This window comes from Canis lupus, chromosome 37, assembly GCF_048164855.1.
Source record: "Canis lupus baileyi chromosome 37, mCanLup2.hap1, whole genome shotgun sequence".
Taxonomy (NCBI): domain Eukaryota; kingdom Metazoa; phylum Chordata; class Mammalia; order Carnivora; family Canidae; genus Canis; species Canis lupus.
Window position 1 is genome coordinate 3,717,555 of NC_132874.1, and position 17,407 is coordinate 3,734,961.

Below are 17,407 nucleotides of genomic sequence, written 5' to 3' on the forward strand. Positions count from 1 at the left end.
AAATGACTCAGAAGGCACAGGGCTGGGGGAGCGGCATGGGGCACCCTACATGGCCTGACGATCAAAACACGAAAGCATCAACTCTCAGGTAGTTGTTCATTGATTCAGCTTTTCACGTCCTGATTTTTTGACGCTTCCTCTTGCAGAAGTAATGATGACTTTTCTAAAAATTGATCATGATTTTTAATAGTTTTATTGATGTAGAATTCACATACCATAAAGTTCACTCATCCTGAGTGTACAGTTGGGGTCTTAGGAAATGTGTGCAGTTGCCAGACCATGGCCAGAGTGCAGTTTTAGCATGCATGATCCCCCAAATGACTCTCCTGCCCCTGTGCCTGCTCCCATCCTTGGCACCAGGCAAACACTTGAATTGATTGTAGCATTTGTTACTTTTGCCAATGCACTGCCCCAGCCACCTGCCACCTGACCTCCTGGTCATTGTCCTACCTCAGAGGATTGGTCTCAGTCTAACTTCTGGAGAGGGCATAGCTTTGAAACTGTGGCAATTGATGGTTTTTAAGTAGACGCTCTCCCATCGTGAGGAATGGAGATATCCCTACCGTCATCACTCAGATGTCATAGATGTCTCATATATTCCAGAATACCTGTGTGTGTCCTTAATCAGAAGACTTGGTTAAATAAAAAGAGGAAAACACTGTAAAAACCTTTCTTTTCAAGGGTTAGGGCAATGACACAGCTATTATGTTGTATTTTAATGTCATGATGTTTGGTGTCCTGCAACTCAAGCATGAACTAATGCTAATTGCTCCCTCATTTCCCAAAGAGAAACCCCAGTGTTTCCTTTCCGGGGTTCCGTTTGCCTTTGGCCACATATTAAGGTCAGAAATAAAAAGCATGTGTCATATAGACTGGTTGGATTTCCTTTTATTATCCAAAGGAGAACATGGAGTAGACCTAAGTACCCTTTTTTTTTTTAAGATTTTATTTATTTATTCATGAGAAACACAGACAGAGGCAGAGACATAGGCAGAGGGAAAGACATAGGCTCTCCACAGGGAGCCTGATGCAGGACTCCATCCCAGCACCCCGGGATCATGACCTGAGCTGAAGGCAGGTGCTCAACCACTGAGCCACCCAGGCATCTCGACCTAAATACCCTTTTAAAGATAGTTTAAGAAAAAAATCTCATGTACAAACCCCTCGACATAGCCCTATAAAAAGAATCTGGTAAGAATAAGCAGGATACAAAATTTAGCATGCATTATGTTCAAAATCTTTATGTTTTAAATGGAAAGGAGAAACTTGAGGAACATGAAATACACCAAAATTCTACTGGTGGTCATCCTAAGGTGATGGAAGTGGGCTGGTTCTCTCTCATGCCCTGTGCCCTGCCTTCTTTCTATCTCTCATATTTCCTGATATAGCAGAGTGCTGTCACGCTTGGAAAAACTAAAAGGACCCAATAATTCCTATTTCTGCAAATGAACCTCCATATATTTGACTCTAACGATCATATTCACATTCCTTCTAGTGGATGAGACAGTTTATCCAGGTACGTTATGGGTTAATCCATGTGACCACCACCACCTCTCTGAACTAGTCAGCTTGGAGACACTGGCCTGGCAGGTGTTAAAAGGAGGTCAGCCTGCAGCTGGGCTACCAGGATCCTTACCCTAGCATACTTAATTAACTTCATGGGTCCCTAAGAGGAATGGTTCAAATTTTGGGAGAGAGGCTTGCCCCTCAAGCTAATCGAATTCACAAGAACATATAAGCCAGAATACCAGTTTATAAAAATACAACGGATTATAGGCCTGTCTCCAGGATTGAATTTTTCAAAAGTTTTTCTTCTGCGTTTGCTACTTCTGCTGGCAGTGCTACTCCAAGCTTTGATGTAGGGCCCTGCTGAGTGATTCAACTTCTTCATCGCCCACCTGCAAGCAACTCTCCAGGGGTGATTTCTATCACTCATTCATCTCTTCTGAAAAGTCAGCTTATCACTATGTTCTCCCGAGAGCTGGCTATTTCCTGGCTCTGAAATGCACTCAGATTTGCACATTTTATTTCTGGTCAAACAGGGCAGGAGGTGACCAGTGGAGGGAGGAGGCAGTTCTTGATCTCCTGGGGGTGGTTTTTATCTGCCTCAGAGCCCTCCCCAGACCCTGCAATCTCTAGGCTCTGTGCTCTTCTCCAAAAACGGCCTGCTGATTTGATGAGCTATCTTCTAATTTGAACAAACTCAAGGACATTCTGTCAGGGAGTGGTGGCTCATAGCACCCACCAAGGCCCAGTGCACCTGTGTCGGTGTGTTATGACGTGTAGAATCCTACACTCGTTTCCATTTCAAAAGCCCCCGGTCTGGTGGTTGGATCCCATCACTGTGCAGTAGAGGAGGAAGCTGCGGTTTCATTGTATAAACAGTCAAGAAAAGAAACAGCTGTGATTTTCTGGCTTCTTTTCCAAGAGGCTCAGCTCAGAATGGTAGGGCTTATTTAAATCAAGGTGCTTGAGATTCTTTCCAGAAGAGTTCCATCCTGCCCATGGATTAGGGAATGGCAGGGCAGGGGTGGCTACCTGGTACAGCAGCAGGGCCTCTTGGGACAAAGCAAAGTGAGGCGCAAGCCCACAGCTTGACCATTGGCCGAAGATTTGAAGCTTTTCCAGGATGTAATGCATACAAAGGAATGGTGGTGCTGGCATTTTCAGGAGGACCGGGGAAGGAGTCACTAATTTAGGGACTGTAAACATTTTCAAAGCCCCAGCAGTTTTAAGTAGCAGCATCCAAAGAGTTTGTTGTTTTATATGGCATTTCTTGGTTACTAGATATGGTATTTGGAGAGCCTTGGCGTTACACTTTGGGTCCGGTTCATGCCAAGTACTGTTCCACCTCTACAAGTTTGGCAGATGAAAATAAAGATGTTGGTACAAAGCTTAGAACTCATAATAAGAACCTCACTGGGGGAATCGGAATTGTTCTGGTGTAATGAGAACTTGTGACACCAAACACATTATTTCTTGGAAATCTTATTTCTCCTTTGTGAGACTTCTATACGACCGTCTAAACATGGTTGTTATCCAACACTTACGATGTTTGTTCTTTCTTTGTCCTTTTTTTATTGAGGTATAATTGACAGGCAATATCCTATTAATTTCAGGCGTACATCACAGCAAGTCAACATGTTTCTACATTATGACGTGACCTCCAGGATAAGTCTCATTGCCAACTGTCCCATCATATATACTTTTTTGTGCGATGTTCTTTTTCTTCTAGTCTTAACTTTGGCAGCTCCAAATGTCTGCCATTACAAAAAAGAATTTTGCATCATGGGGCACCTGGGTGGCTCAGTCAGTTAAGCAACTGCCTTTGGCTCAGAACATGAACTCAGGGTCCTGGGATCGAGCCCTGCATCGGGCTCTGCACTCAGCCAGTGGTTCTGCTTCTCTCTCTGCCTCTGCCCCCTCCCTTCTTGTGCTCACTCTTTCTCTCTGTCTCTCAATAAAGAAAGAAAATCTAAAAAAAAAAAAAAAAAGGAAAAACACAAACATTAAAATATGCTGGACTACTCCTCAGTCCCTCTGATCCATAGACTGTGCACACTTTCAGAGCTTTTCTATTCCATTTAATACTTTATATTGTTTTGTTTTTAACACTCCTTGTATCACAGCTTTGCTCTGAAATTTGTCCTGGTGATCTTTCCACGTGGGCCTATTGTTTTTAAAACTGCCGCCTCGTATTCTATCCCATGGTTTTGCCATAATGTAGTGACCATTGCTGTAAAGATGATCATTCATACCCTTTCCATTTTTCCACTGTTACATTACTTGTCAGGAATATCCCTGTATATGCCCATTTGTGAACTTGAGTCTTTGTCTCCAGGACGTACCAAAAAGTAGATGGAATGTGTTAAAGGACACGTATGTTTTACTTTTTAAACAGATGCTGCCAGATTGTCCTCCAACCTTTGGGTACTACTTTGCACCCCTACCAGCAATAATCATATAGTTCTACTGTGGTCCTTTTTTTAAGTTAAGGCTTTTAGGCCAAAAAAAGCATCCACTGTTAAAATGCAAATTATCTGGTGGGGATGGCTGGTTTTAAATCCTTAAAGCCTTGAAAATGAGTGGTGTAGTTTTGGGGTGGTTTTGCTGGACGCTGGAACTGCTGCCTCCATGGGACTTCTAGGAAGCCAGAGAGGAGTCTGCAGACTTAGCAGATTTGGCAGGCCCAGAGATGGGAGTGGGGTCACCAAAAAGGTGATCACAGAGCATTGCAGGTTGACTTGCAAGTGGGGAGGAGCTGAGGAAGCTGGAAGACTGGTAGCAAAAAACTAGCCCTATTTCAGAGTTAGGGTTGTGGATGGGGCACATGTTTGTGTACTCTCTGTTCCTAATAGCTTCTCCTCTGTTCCTAATAGCACCCCGTCCCAAACTACTCCTTTTCTCCAAGAGCCTGACATTGTGTGGAGGCTGTGCACACTTGTTTTATGACTCTCCTTGGGCAGTTTGTCAGCCTTTGGGAGAACTGACTCTCAGGATAGAGATCTCAGCCTAATCCAGCTCTCAACCAAATTCTTTCCTGATAATGATCATTTTTAAGACCAGAAAGGCTCATTCCTACAGATCATCCATTCAACCTGTAACAGAAAGCTTCTGAGGGCTGCACCCACCCTGAAGCACTTTACAATCTTAGAATCATGGACAAATGTTTATTTTATTCTCAAGACCATTCCTTATCTATCACTGAACCGAGGAAGAAGGTAAATTATTCTAGCATCTGGTTCATATGTTTTACTCGCTCACTGTTTAATTCATTTAAAGACATTTAAACTTTGCAAAGAGAGGCTTATTTAAAACTGAATACTACTTTTTAAAAGTGGGATTTGATAAATTTTAGCAGATTATTTTAACTAAAGTTTTCAAATTTCAACCAATATCATCTTTTTTTCCTTTGCTTTGCTGAGCCTAAGAATCACCTAAGGACCTTTTCAAAATCTAGATACCCACATGGCACCCCACATTAATTAAACTGAATGTCTGGGCATGGGAACCAGGTGCCCATGGTAGAAACTGGGCGAGAGAAAAAAAAATCTTTTTGGCTTAAAAATTTCTAGGAAGTACAAGTCATGCCATTAAAATATTTTAAATGCTTTAATTCTTTTTCTGTGATCAAAGAATTCTATAATGCAATAGATCTATTGAACACTAATTTACAAAATGAGATATAATACTAATAAAATTTGCCAAATTAAGGGGTGCCTGGGTGGCTTACTCGGTTGAGTGCCTGACTCTTGATCTCTGCTCAGGTCTCAATCTCAAGGTCACTGAGTTTGAGCCTGTACTGGGCTCCATGCTGGGCCTGGCACCTGCTTTAGGCCTTAAAGTGCATTTTTTATTATAAAACTAATGAGTACAGAATTAACATAAGCTATAGTGTCTAGTTGATACTCATGTGGATACAGAGGTAGCACAGGCAGGCTTTAGGAACCTAAGAAGTGGACGGGCCCTCCTCATAAGCAGCAGAGGGCACTCAGGAGAACCTCATTAAGTCTTGCATTTTGTCCTCCCATTGATGCACCTGATATTAACTTGACCACACACACACAAACACACACACACACACTTCCACTTCATCTCTTTTAAAATTCTAAAGAATGCCTGCAAAATTTAAACTGCCCCCACCCAAGGCTGGAATGAAATGAGTGGGACCCTTGTCTTCATCCAGGTCAAAGAGCAAGCCTGTCGCCTGCTGACTCACTCAATTCTGTGCCCATTGCCCAGTGAGTCAGCATCTGTGCACCACAAGAATGCCTTGCAAACCCTGGAGCTGCTTTCTTCTAGAGAGGGCCTGAGGGAGGGAAGGGAGGGAATGAGGGGATTTAAAAACCAGCTGCAGGGTGCAGAAGGAGCCTGTTGTCCTCCCTCTGGGGAAGCAACTCACTGCAACCTCCTTCCCTTGCTGAGTTGCCTGGAGGAGCTTCGAGCAAGGCCTGGTGAGGTTGGCTCTTCCATCCCATCTGCATCAACCAGAGAAGTTCTTCTGCTATCTTTTAGCTTTCCATGCTTGCTGGCTGGACATTTAAAGGACAGTTTTTGGTGTCCATCTAACAGGCCGTTTTGGTGTCTGCCCACCTTGCAAATGCTCACTCTGGACAGTAGCTGCCCCCCATCTCCTGCTCCTGGGGACCTGCCCTTCGCCCACCCCACCCCCCTCACCCACCTAAGCATCCCCACTAAGGCAATGGTAGGTGCTCCCACTCCTCCCCACCTAGGGGAATAGTTACATAACAGCTCAGGCTGTTAGTGAGTCTTGACAACAGCCAAGCAAGCGACTAGCATGGGGGATGTGCCTTCTGCTGATCTTGCCTCTCACTTGGCCGCTCTGCTCTTGTTGTCGTATCATCATAACCTAGATCATCAGCACTTGTGGGAGTGCTCTCTTTACTCGTCTTCTCTTGGCGCTGCCACAGTAATATGATCATTATCTTTCAAAATATACTGAAAGGTAGAAAAAAGGAGAACATGGCTAAGTAAATTCATCTCTCAAGAAGCCTAGTGTTCTGAGCCATCTGACTTCTCATTGTAGAATTCTCCCCTGAGATCTGTGTTTTGAATGGAAGCAGGACTCAGCTGACAGTTCGAGTTGGCCTCTTTGTGTGTTTCTGCTATTGTTTTGTTGTTGAACAGAGGTAAACATTCCGAAGTTTTCGTGTATTTGAACCTTGTCTAAAAAAAGTAATAATAATAAATCCCTGAAAAGAAACCTGAAATGACTGATAATTGTGTGCGATTTCTATTTATTTCTGTCTCAGTAGGTGGGTATCTTTTTTTTCTTCACCTGAGAGCTGAACCCTTTGGTTTGAAGAGAAGTCAGAGGAAAGAAGGCTTACAAACATCTCATCGTCTCATGACTCACCTCACCTCACCTTTGTCATTGTTGACAGGCTTAGTGGGGTTTTTTTCTGTCTGGACCTGCCTGTAATTTGCCATCATCTTTCCACTGTCTTCCAGGACTACCAGCCAGACTCCCAGAAATCATGTTGGTAGGATCCCAGTCCTTCTCGCCTGGGGGGCCCAATGGGATCATCAGAAGTCAGTCCTTTGCAGGGTTCAGCGGCCTTCAGGAGAGGCGATCCAGGCAAGTTGTTTGCTCATGTGTGGTTCTCTCCCGGAACGCATCTCTGTGCAGCTCGAGAAGGACGTGAGCTCATGCTCAGAAGAGGCTGTGCGAGCTTGCAGCCTTGTCAGAACACACACACACACACACACACACACACACGTCCTTTTAATCTCCTTCATGGAAAAGATGTAATGTATTGAAAATTAAGTGCTATAGTTTCTTTTCTGTCACTGAGAATTCCTCCTGCCAAGCAGATGGCTGGAGATTTTGGACAAGCTGGTGGCCTGTGTGCCTTGCTCTCCCCACCCCACCCTTTGGGCAGCACATTGTCCCTGCCACCAGATGTGGGAGCCTGTTTGCTGTAAAGTTATGCAGTGTGTAAAGACGGCCTCTGCACATCGACTCTGGGAAGCAGATGTCATTGGGACACAGGCTTGGGAAAGTTAGTCGTCTGGTTTCTCTGGAATCTCCCTCTATCTAAAATAGGATGCAGGGGAACTCAACAGGGAACACATGGGGAATGAAATAGGTTAACACAGAGTGAGTTTTGTTTTCGGTTTTTCAGACACAACAGAGGTCTTGGGCTCTCGGGAGCCTATGTGCTCTGACCTGTCTTGTCCCTTTTGGTACAGACAGTCATGCAGAGGAAAATAATAACTGATCTGGAAGGCTCGGGGCAGGCACCTGCCAGACCCAGAGGTCACGGCTTTCCCTTTGACAGCCGGGTCTGTGAGGCTCTGGCCTCTCCATCTCCTAATCGAATCAGTGGTTGGGGTCTAAGTTATCAGGTGTCCATCTTCCCCTGCAGGCTGCCTCCCTGCCACTAACAGAGACGCTGAGTTTTATGCTCTACCTAAAGATAATTTACTCCAGAAAAAGAAAGCTTAAAAAAAGCCATAGGTTAGGCCTTATGTACCTTTCCTTAACGCCGTCTGGAGTGACCCTTTATCTAGAAACAGTTCCTTTACATCCTAGTCAAATTTAGTAGACATTGTGCCTGATGTAGCATTGCACACGTATTTTTTTTCTACTGAATTGTACCCTTCTGCTTCCTCGTTTCCTTGGAAGCACTTGTCTTTCTGTAAGGTTTCAGTGACCTGGTTGGTCTTCACTCAGAGCACGTGACCTGACCCTGGGTAGCCATTGCCCTGCAGAGTTTCCCAATTTTAGCGGTTCACAAATCTAAGAGTAGATCTACTGCTAAATTACACATAGAATGGCTCAGGTTATTCAGCTCTCAGGGACTGAGATCTTCCCCCAAAAGACACTAATGCAAACACAAGATGATCAAAAGGACTTTTCTTTGCTCAAACCCTTTTGGATGCCGAGACTCACGATTTTCTTTTTCTTGGTGTAGATGTAACTCCTTCATTGAAAATCCCTCTGCTCTCAAGAAGCCTCAGGCCAAGCTGAAGAAAATGCACAATTTGGGACACAAAAGCAACAGCCTTCCCAAAGAGCCTCAGCCTCAGAGGGTGGAAGAGGTCATCAGAGCCTTGAAAAATGGACTCGAGTAAGAGCTCTAACCTAACAACGCCCTAGAATCTTGTTCCTTTCTGAAATCCCCCTGGGGCCAGGGCGGGGCAGGGGGGGTTGGGGGGGAGGAGGAGAAGGAGCGTGCAGAAAAAGCTAAAAAGATCATTTTAAATTGTTGATTTCTGTAGTAGATATTTCATTCTCACACCATAATCCAGAGGCCTTCGATGAGTCTCAAACATGTGAAATATGTTGGATTTCCAGATCCCATTATCCATAACATTGAAGGAGATCTCAACTAGTCACGCATTTAACTGGACACAGTGTTAGTTTCACTCAGACAACAGTAGACAGACATCTCCATTTTTGTGATTGCTTAGGAAGGATTCTGGAACTTTCTCAAGTTATTATATATTATGTTATGTTATATATTATAGTATAGTATATCATTATAAGGATCGTTTGCCCAGAATAAAATCTCCCTGGTTTTGGGGGGAGACCTCTAGAGTCAGTGTTGTACTCAACTAGATAAAATTCTCTGAGCTTGGACCCAGGACTGATTCCATAGTTATTTTGCCCATTCCTTCCCCACTGGTTTTTCGTTTTTTGGACTTTCAGCCTCACTGGGGTTCGCTTTTTTTTTTTTTTTTTTTCACCAGTGGATGGTGTCAGAAGCAACCACTAGAGCCTTCAGAAAGTGGAGAGATTTGGGAACAACACGGCCTCTTCCCCACTGACTCTGCCCTCCCCCAGAGCAGGGCACAGAGTCTTTCTCTCCTTCAGCAGGACTAGGTCAGCACCAGCAAAGATGCCCCTTGATGGGCACAGAGTTCACGAGCATGTTTCCTATTATTTTTGCAGTGAATATCTGGAGGTTCACCAGACAGAGTTGGACAAGCTGACAGCTCAGTTAAAAGATATGAGAAGAAACTCTCGCCTGGTAGGTTCCATCCAATCTTTAGGACGTTAACACAGTATTCCTTTTTTTTGGCTAAGTATCTTTTCTTTTCTTTTCTTTTTAATCTTTTTTTATTGGATGGGGATGGGGAGCTAGGGATGAGTATGGAGACAAGGAAGAACCTTTAAGAAAAGCAGACCCAGGGATCCCTGGATGGCTCAGCAGTTTGGCGCCTGCCTTTGGCCAGGGGTGCGATCCTGGAGACTCGGGATCGAATCCCGCGTTGGGCTCCCGGTGCATGGAGCCTGCTTCTCCCTCTCCCTGTGTCTCTGCCCCCCCCCCCCCCGTGTGATTATCATAAATAAATTTTAAAAAATTTAAAAAAGCAGACCCAAGGAGCAGAGTCCTATCTGCTTCCTGATGCATATTGGAGAAGAAGGTTAAGTTTCTTCTCAGTGTTTTATTCTTCATTCTTCTCAGTATTTGACAAGCATGTTTATGCAGATACACTTCACAATCAGGAAAAAATGCTAAAGAATAGCAACTACAACCCCTATGCCTCTCATCCAAATAATATAAGGAAATGAAAAGTCTGAGTTGTCCTAGCATTTTGTTAATACAGAATTTGGAACCCAGAAGCACTAAGAAAATAGTATAGGTCAGTGACATCAGTGCAGCAAAGGGGATCCCAGGGACACCTGTAGTGGGAGGTTGGGAGAAGCCCCTGAGCCTGTTCCGTTCCATGTCTTTGTGTCCAGACACTTGCAGGTGTCCTCTATTCTAATGAATTTGTGAGGACTTGTCTGGTTGAAGAGGTGCTTCTCACCTACACACTACTTTAAATGATTTTGTTCTGTTCAAAAATGATCTAACACCTTAATATTTCAAGGCATCAGAAAGCTCAGAAGTCTCCACACAACACATGATACCGCTGCGCATTAATAGCTGCTGTCTTCTTCTGTTTTCAGAGATAAAATAAAATGCGTAGTGGTGTCCTTTTCGAAGGTGCAGAGGTTAAAAGCTTTATAGAAGTTAAAGATTTTATACCCTGATGATATTAAGTATAAACCGCCCCATCTCTGTGGGGAAGGACTCCTTATGGAGTGGCTTCCTGCGCTTTGGAATGCCCTTGACCATCCTCAATGGCAACAAATGTTTCTCCTTGAAGAACAATGGTGAATGGAGGCAGTAGCTTCCACCAGGACTTGGTGTTCCATAGGAAAAAAAAAAAAAAAAAAAAACTGCTCCTGAGGGGGACGTGGGAATGGTGTGCCGATTCCACTGTAATGTGAGCATACAGGAAATGAACTTGCTTAAAATACAATTTGTGAAAAGCCTATCGCTGCACTCCAGACTCTTCTTTAACACCAGTTTTATGTGTTTAAACAGGAAGGCAAGTGTTCTTTTAACACAGCTATACCTGCTACATTTGATGTTAATTTGTTTTATTTATTTAAAAGTTAATATGAGTTTATGTGCCCCTCGGTGTGTAAGACAGAAGACCTGAAACCAAGTGAAACCCTTAAAGCTCCCAGGGTACAGAGAGATTGGGGTGGAATTCTGGAGACACAGAGGATAAATAAATACTGGCTCTTAAAAGTACTCTTACTACCATTTCAAAGAACCCAGCAGAATTTGGCATGAATGATCGTTTCTTCACTGGTAATGCAGAAATGCAAACTAAATCCCTCTATTGATATTTGTAACAATTTTGAGGAAAATATATTTTAATCCAGGTATTCCTTTTTTATTTTAGGGTGTGCTGTATGACCTAGACAAGGTAAGTTATCATTCTGTGCAAGAGTGTTGCAAAACATAAAACACTGCATTTTTGGAGAGTCCATGATTTCCTCTTTAGGCACAAGATCCCCGAGAACTGATGATTTTTCTAAGCCTAGTAAAAGTCATGCTTTTATCTAGTGAGGGGGATAAATAAGTCCCATGATCTGAGCTCCAATACCATCTTGAGGGTCGCTTCCATAAAAATGTCACCTGGTTGTAGGATTTCACCATGTGCTGCTAAGTTCAAGGACTTCCCAGGTATTCAGAGGTCCTTACCTGTGTTCCCTCTAAACATTGACTACCATAGTTCAATGACTACCATATTTCATCAAATTGAAGACCTCTTAGATTGGAAGACACACTGTCCCTAAAGAAAAAAATAGTGATTCCAGTTAAACCCTGGCATGGTTTTTTTTCTGTTCATTTAAAACTTGTATTTAATACTTCATGACAAAACTCTTCTAGGCTTCTTTTAAATGTAGATTTCGTTTTTATTTATTCATATATGCTGCTACTCCCTCCCCGTGCCTTCCCATGGATACATAATTTTATGCTGAATCATGGTGTAATGTTTTTTGAAGACATTTGGAAGGGTAATTAAATTTAAGGCATGTAATAACAATATTTATAACTTAAACAAAGAGATGACACATAAACCACTGTGATTATCTTTGAGCATGCACCGACAGTAGTTTCAAAATGCACCCCCGTTTCAGAGGCACTGAAATGTAGGGAGGTGAGTTCACTTTAGAGATGATAAAATATATTACTCTGAAGGATTACAAGTATACCCCATCGTAATACTGTCCTACCAGAAATCCAATGAATTCCATTCGATTGGCTTCCCTCGATGTTCAACACAAGGATTCCAATAACTAACTCAAGTTCATCTCTCGGAATATTTATTTGATATTTTAGAAAATACTCTCCAAGTTGTTATTAGAGAATCTCTGAAATAGCCAAGATTGGAAGAAAGGGGAGAGAGTTAGCATTTTCTGGTAATTTTGAGTATGAGATAAGCAGATATTCTTGCCAGTCTTCTAGACATGTTAAACTATAAATGGCTGTACTTTTTCAAACTTCTCCTTTTAATTCCAGCAAATTAAAACAATTGAAAGATACATGAGACGCCTGGAGTTTCACATTAGTAAGGTAAGTTCCTGGCTTTGGTGTTTCCTTTCTTAGCCACTAATCAATCTGCCTCTGGCCCAAGCATGGCATCTAGTCTGTGGAGAATTTCTTACCTGATTGACTCTTAAGCTGATTAGCGATGAAGCCCTCCAACAGGCAGTAAAAGTGGAAGAAATAAAGAAAAGAGCCTGACAATCTGGCACAGCTCTGACTCTACTTCGGTTCAACGAACATTTATGGTTTGTGCCTCCTGGTGGGCTTTTAATCCTGGTGTAGTCTTGGTAAAGATAGAACCAAGCTGACTCCCCAAGAAATTTCACACTTGCATAACTTGTCCCTCTTGCCACACATACAACTTGGCAGCCTGTAAAATTCTTCATGAAGGCCTTGAAAGCACTGGTAGACAGCTGCCATGTACGTCCCCAACTTTCTCAAGCTCTTGGTTCCTTCTACCCTTCCTCACATGGCATTGTTTCCAGGCACCTTTCTACCTTTGTCGCCCCCATATGTGTGCGTTGTTTTGTCAAGATCCCTGACACCCAGCCCCAAACCCTATAAATCGTTCACTAATGGTCCAACCAAGCAAGAGACTAGAGGCTTCAGCCAATCTCTCTACTAGGAGTCCGAAGCCTTAGGTTCCAGTCAACATGTTCTCTGGGCTATATCACCTATACAGACCTTGATTTTCCACTCTGTAAAATGGGGCTGGGAGGTGCACATGATCAATCTAAATGATCCTAAGAATTTTTTCATTTTAAAATTCTGTGATTTATGTGCTTATAAACACATTCATATGCAACTGCCTTTGCATGTTCCCACTTTGCAAAAGAACTATTGCCTGGGCGAATCTGAAATTGCTCCAATTTCTTTAAACTCAATAAATAAGACAATGACATGCATTCAAAGGTATTTGTGTGGCAAGCAAGTGTTGGCAAATTACTCTGTTTAGTTTGAAAAACAGCAAGAAAACAAGATCCCTATCAGGTAGGAGTGTATTTATCCATCATGTATCCATTTTTGTCAGACATGACAATCCTGGTAGTTATGAAAGGTTGAGGGCAGACTGTTTGCAGTACCTTATGCATAGCATGCCTCACAAATGATATTTAACTGAATAAGTCCATCAGTTGATTTGATGAGAACCCTTGCTGATGTATGGATGAGACCAATGCTTGCCTACAGATGGGCCCGTTCCCACTCCATTGAATACATAGTTAACCCTTATCCTACTGGTTAACTCCATCTGGCTAGGATAGAGTGGTATTGAAATGAAAACAAAGAATTAACTCTTCTGTAAATGCAGAGTAACAGACTGTATGTTTAGGGCTTAACTATGTCCCCGTGAGCAGTTTCCTGTAGAGCGGATTATAGTCTCAGACGTTAGCAAACCGGTTGTGGGGAAAAGGAAAGAAGAGGCAGTCTCCCAGGGGACCCCATGGATGAAACAGTCTAGCCTGCCCTGGAAGAGGGATCAGCTCTTGTGTTTCTAGGGGGTTTGTGGGCACCTTCCCCAGTAGAATGATCTGCAATGTTTAGGTAAAATTTCAGATGCCAGCCCAGACTAACCTACTGAATTGCCATCTCGGAGGGAGCCATGGGCATCAGCATTTTAACAAGCTCACCAGATGAGTCTTAGCTTAGTTTTAAAGTAGGGCAACCACCTTCTTTGCCAGTCACCAACCCAAAGATTTCATCAGCAGATTCGCCACTCTTGACTTTACATCTCCCTTTCAATCAGGGTCAAATCCATTGACCCCACAGATGGAAGGCTGCTTTCCAGAGTTTGGCAATTGCTGTCAGCAAAATGGATGAGTTGTTGAAGGACAGAGCAACAGAGAATCCTTTAACCTGAGAAAAATTTCCAGTCTCTTAATGTTCATCTTCTAACCTGAGCATGATTGATGTCTCTGCAGAGACGGCAACGGTGCAAAATTCCACTTACTCGAACAGGTCCTACTAACACTTTGTCATGAGCACCCAAAAACTTGCCTGCAGAACAAAAGAGGGATCTTCAACTCTGAAACTCATTATATTCCATCTCCACTTTCTTCTGATTTTATAGCCTTGTGAGGGAACAAAGTTTGCACTGAAATGAAAAATTCAAGTCATCCTAGACAGATTCCCGCCTTGCGGAAGTCGTGCATTTCCTTAGCTGGTGTTTAGTGTCCTTTGCATCTACCTGCAAGTTCTGTAGTTACCTGGGGAGTGTGTTAATAATGGAGGAGAGAGCACAGGACTGTGGACATGGACGTGATCAGGAATGACCAGATGTTGTCGACCTGGGCACCATTGATATTTAGAGATCGTCTTTTGTTGTAGGGTGCTGTCCTCCGTACTGCGGGATGTTTGGCAGCATCCTTGGCCTCTGTACCTACCAGATGGCAATAATACCTCCCAGTCATGATGCTAGGAAAAAAATGGCTCCAGCTTTTGCCAAATGTCCCCTGTGTGTCAAAAATCACCTTGGGTTAATTGAGAATTGCTGTCTTAGGGACAGTAAGTGATTATTAGGCTTACAGAATGAGTATGATCAATAGTCATTTGCAAACAGGTTATTATTGTTTAGAAGTATAAGTGTAGATATACAGCAGAAAAACGCTTACCTCCAGTATTTTTATTTATGTTTTTGGTGGCAGTATCATTCACACAAAAAAAAACTGCACAGTTCCTAGGTGTTTGGTTTGATCAAATATTGACCATTGTGCTTCACCCTCATTTTATTTTAAAGATTTTATTTATTTGAGAGAGAGAGAAAGAGCATATGAGCATAGAGAGGGGCAGAGGGAAAGGGAGAAGCAGACTCCCCCCTAACCGGGGAACCTGATGCGGAACTCAATCCCAGGACCCCAGGATCACTACCTGAGCCAAAGGCAGATGCTTAACTGACTGAGCCACCCAGGCGCCCCTCTTCACCCTCATTTTAAGACTTATTTAATAACTTTGTTCTTGGGCAGCCGGGGTGGCGCAGCAGTTTAGCGCCTCCTGCAGCCTGGGGTGTGATCCTGGAGACCCGGGATGGAGTCCCACGTCAGTCTTCCTGCATGGAGCCTGCTTCTCCCTCTGCCTGTGTCTCTGCCTCTCTTTCTCTCTGTGTCTCTCATGAATAAATAAATAAGTCTTAAAAAAAACAACTTTGTTCTCTCTACTGTTGAGGCTCTTTATTGAAAATGATTTTTATAAAGTGTTGCCTCAAGTTCTTTTTTAAAAAAATGCTAAACGTAGATGTGTGAACATCACCTTGTGATAGTACTCTTAAAGTGATAATGGCCTCGTGGAAACCCTTCCTGTGTTTGTTCCTTATGTGGAAGATTCTGGTCTTCGTCATCCAGTACTTGGCTCACACAGCTCACCAATGTTAAGTTCATTTTCATTTTGTGTCATTGGAAAGGCAGGCTCAGATAAAAATATGCTTTGAAATAGAAAAATGGACTCCAGTGGCTCAAAGATGATTGGTCTCCATCTAAAAGTATGACACTTCTACAGGAATCTCTTTGATGAGGTCAGAAATACCTGTAAGAACTTCATACTGGCCTGTGTAACTTCTTTCAAATGGGATTAAATACTGACATGCCTTCCAACAGGTAGATGAACTCTATGAAGCATATTGTATCCAAAGACGCCTCCAAGATGGTGCCAGCAAAATGAAGCAGGCCTTCGCAGCCTCGCCCACCAGCAGAGCTGCCCGGGAGAGCCTGTCAGAGATCAGCCGCAGCTACAGGGAGTACACGGAGGTACGTGCTGGTCAGCTCAGCAGCTCACTTCTGCAGGGTTTGTGCAGCCTGTAGCCTCATCCTACTCTTTAGGGAGATGTTTAACTATTTGATTCTTACATTGTTTTGAGGGCATCTGGAATTAAGATGACTTTCGGGTAGTTCTGTCAGTTAGTTATATTTTGGTTCAGAGTCTTCACTGGACTCCGCTACTTTCGTTGGCTTTTGTTGGTCCCTGATCATCACCTGCCAGGCAGTCATCTCCTAGTGCCTTGGAACATGCTTGCTCATGGATATGTAAAGCTACAAGATTTGAGATGCTATGAACCCATTCACTGACCAAGACTTACACTCTGTGTGCTCCATGCTGCCTTGTAGTCTTTGCCTCAGCTAGGCTACAAATGCTTGTCGAAAATTTCAGTGACTGCATGTGTAAGCCACAATGCCCTGGTTTTTGATGTCTTGAGTGCCCTTCTACATTTTCTAGCATACAGTCTAATTTCACTTTATTCCTGGAAGTTGAACAGACTTAGTGGTTAAGATGCTACCCTGGGTGTTGAGTATCACTAATGTTCCTCCCTGGGACTATTTCATCATAAGAAAGTCCCCTTCTATCTTAAAGGAGGCAAGATAAAGAACTCTGAGCAGAAGTGTACTTCCCTGGCTTCTGTCTCTGAGGCCCATGCACATGACAGAAGGAGGTCTTCACTCTTCCTAGGGTCACCTGATACCAAGTGTCTTGGATGAAAGACTGAATTATTAAAGCAGCATGTCTCACTAACCAATGAGTCTGCTCAGAGATCGAATTTCGTAAATGAAGTCATTGGCCTCATGAGGGTTCGTGAGGGTCTGCTGGACAGTTCCCAGAGCCGAGCATCTGTCTCAGCCCTGCAGGAGTAGGGACCTCATGGGTCACCTTGTATGGTCACTCCAGCAGCACCTCTGGTCTGAACCATTTATCTCTTCCATGGTCTGAAACAGGGCTTCTCTATCTATGCCCCCTTTCAGAAGAATGGTTTTTAAATGCATAAAATAAAATACCCAGAATCTAGGAATTCAAAGGAAATCCATCATGTTGAAATAGTTATTTCAGTATTAGCAGCACAGTTATCAAAATATCTTATAAAGCAAAGTATTTTGATACGCTACTATGCTTTGTCTATACCACGTTATTAGCACATTGAAATTCCGTTATAAGCTCTAGCAGTGCCACTAGCTATTTGAAGTTATAAAATGTTCAAGTAGCAAAAAGTAGAAATGATTTTTCAAGGTATCTGGAACCAGTGATGTGGCGTGAACACACATGTGATTTCTATTAGTGTCAGAGTC

At 43.1% G+C, this 17,407-nt stretch overlaps 1 protein-coding gene across 9 annotated transcripts in view; it reads left to right on the forward strand.

Moving 5' to 3' along the window:
- The window catches only part of RIPOR2 (RHO family interacting cell polarization regulator 2), a 218,420-nt gene that overhangs the window by 153,266 nt on the left and 47,747 nt on the right, over positions 1-17,407 (forward strand). For all 9 annotated transcript variants that reach the window (XM_072813852.1, XM_072813855.1, XM_072813859.1 and 6 more), the window contains exons 2-7: positions 6,973-7,099; positions 8,439-8,594; positions 9,419-9,497; positions 11,212-11,235; positions 12,336-12,389; positions 15,950-16,099. In XM_072813852.1, coding sequence (XP_072669953.1) covers positions 6,973-7,099; positions 8,439-8,594; positions 9,419-9,497; positions 11,212-11,235; positions 12,336-12,389; positions 15,950-16,099 — 590 coding nt within the window. The remainder of the gene's footprint in view (positions 1-6,972; positions 7,100-8,438; positions 8,595-9,418; positions 9,498-11,211; positions 11,236-12,335; positions 12,390-15,949; positions 16,100-17,407) is intronic.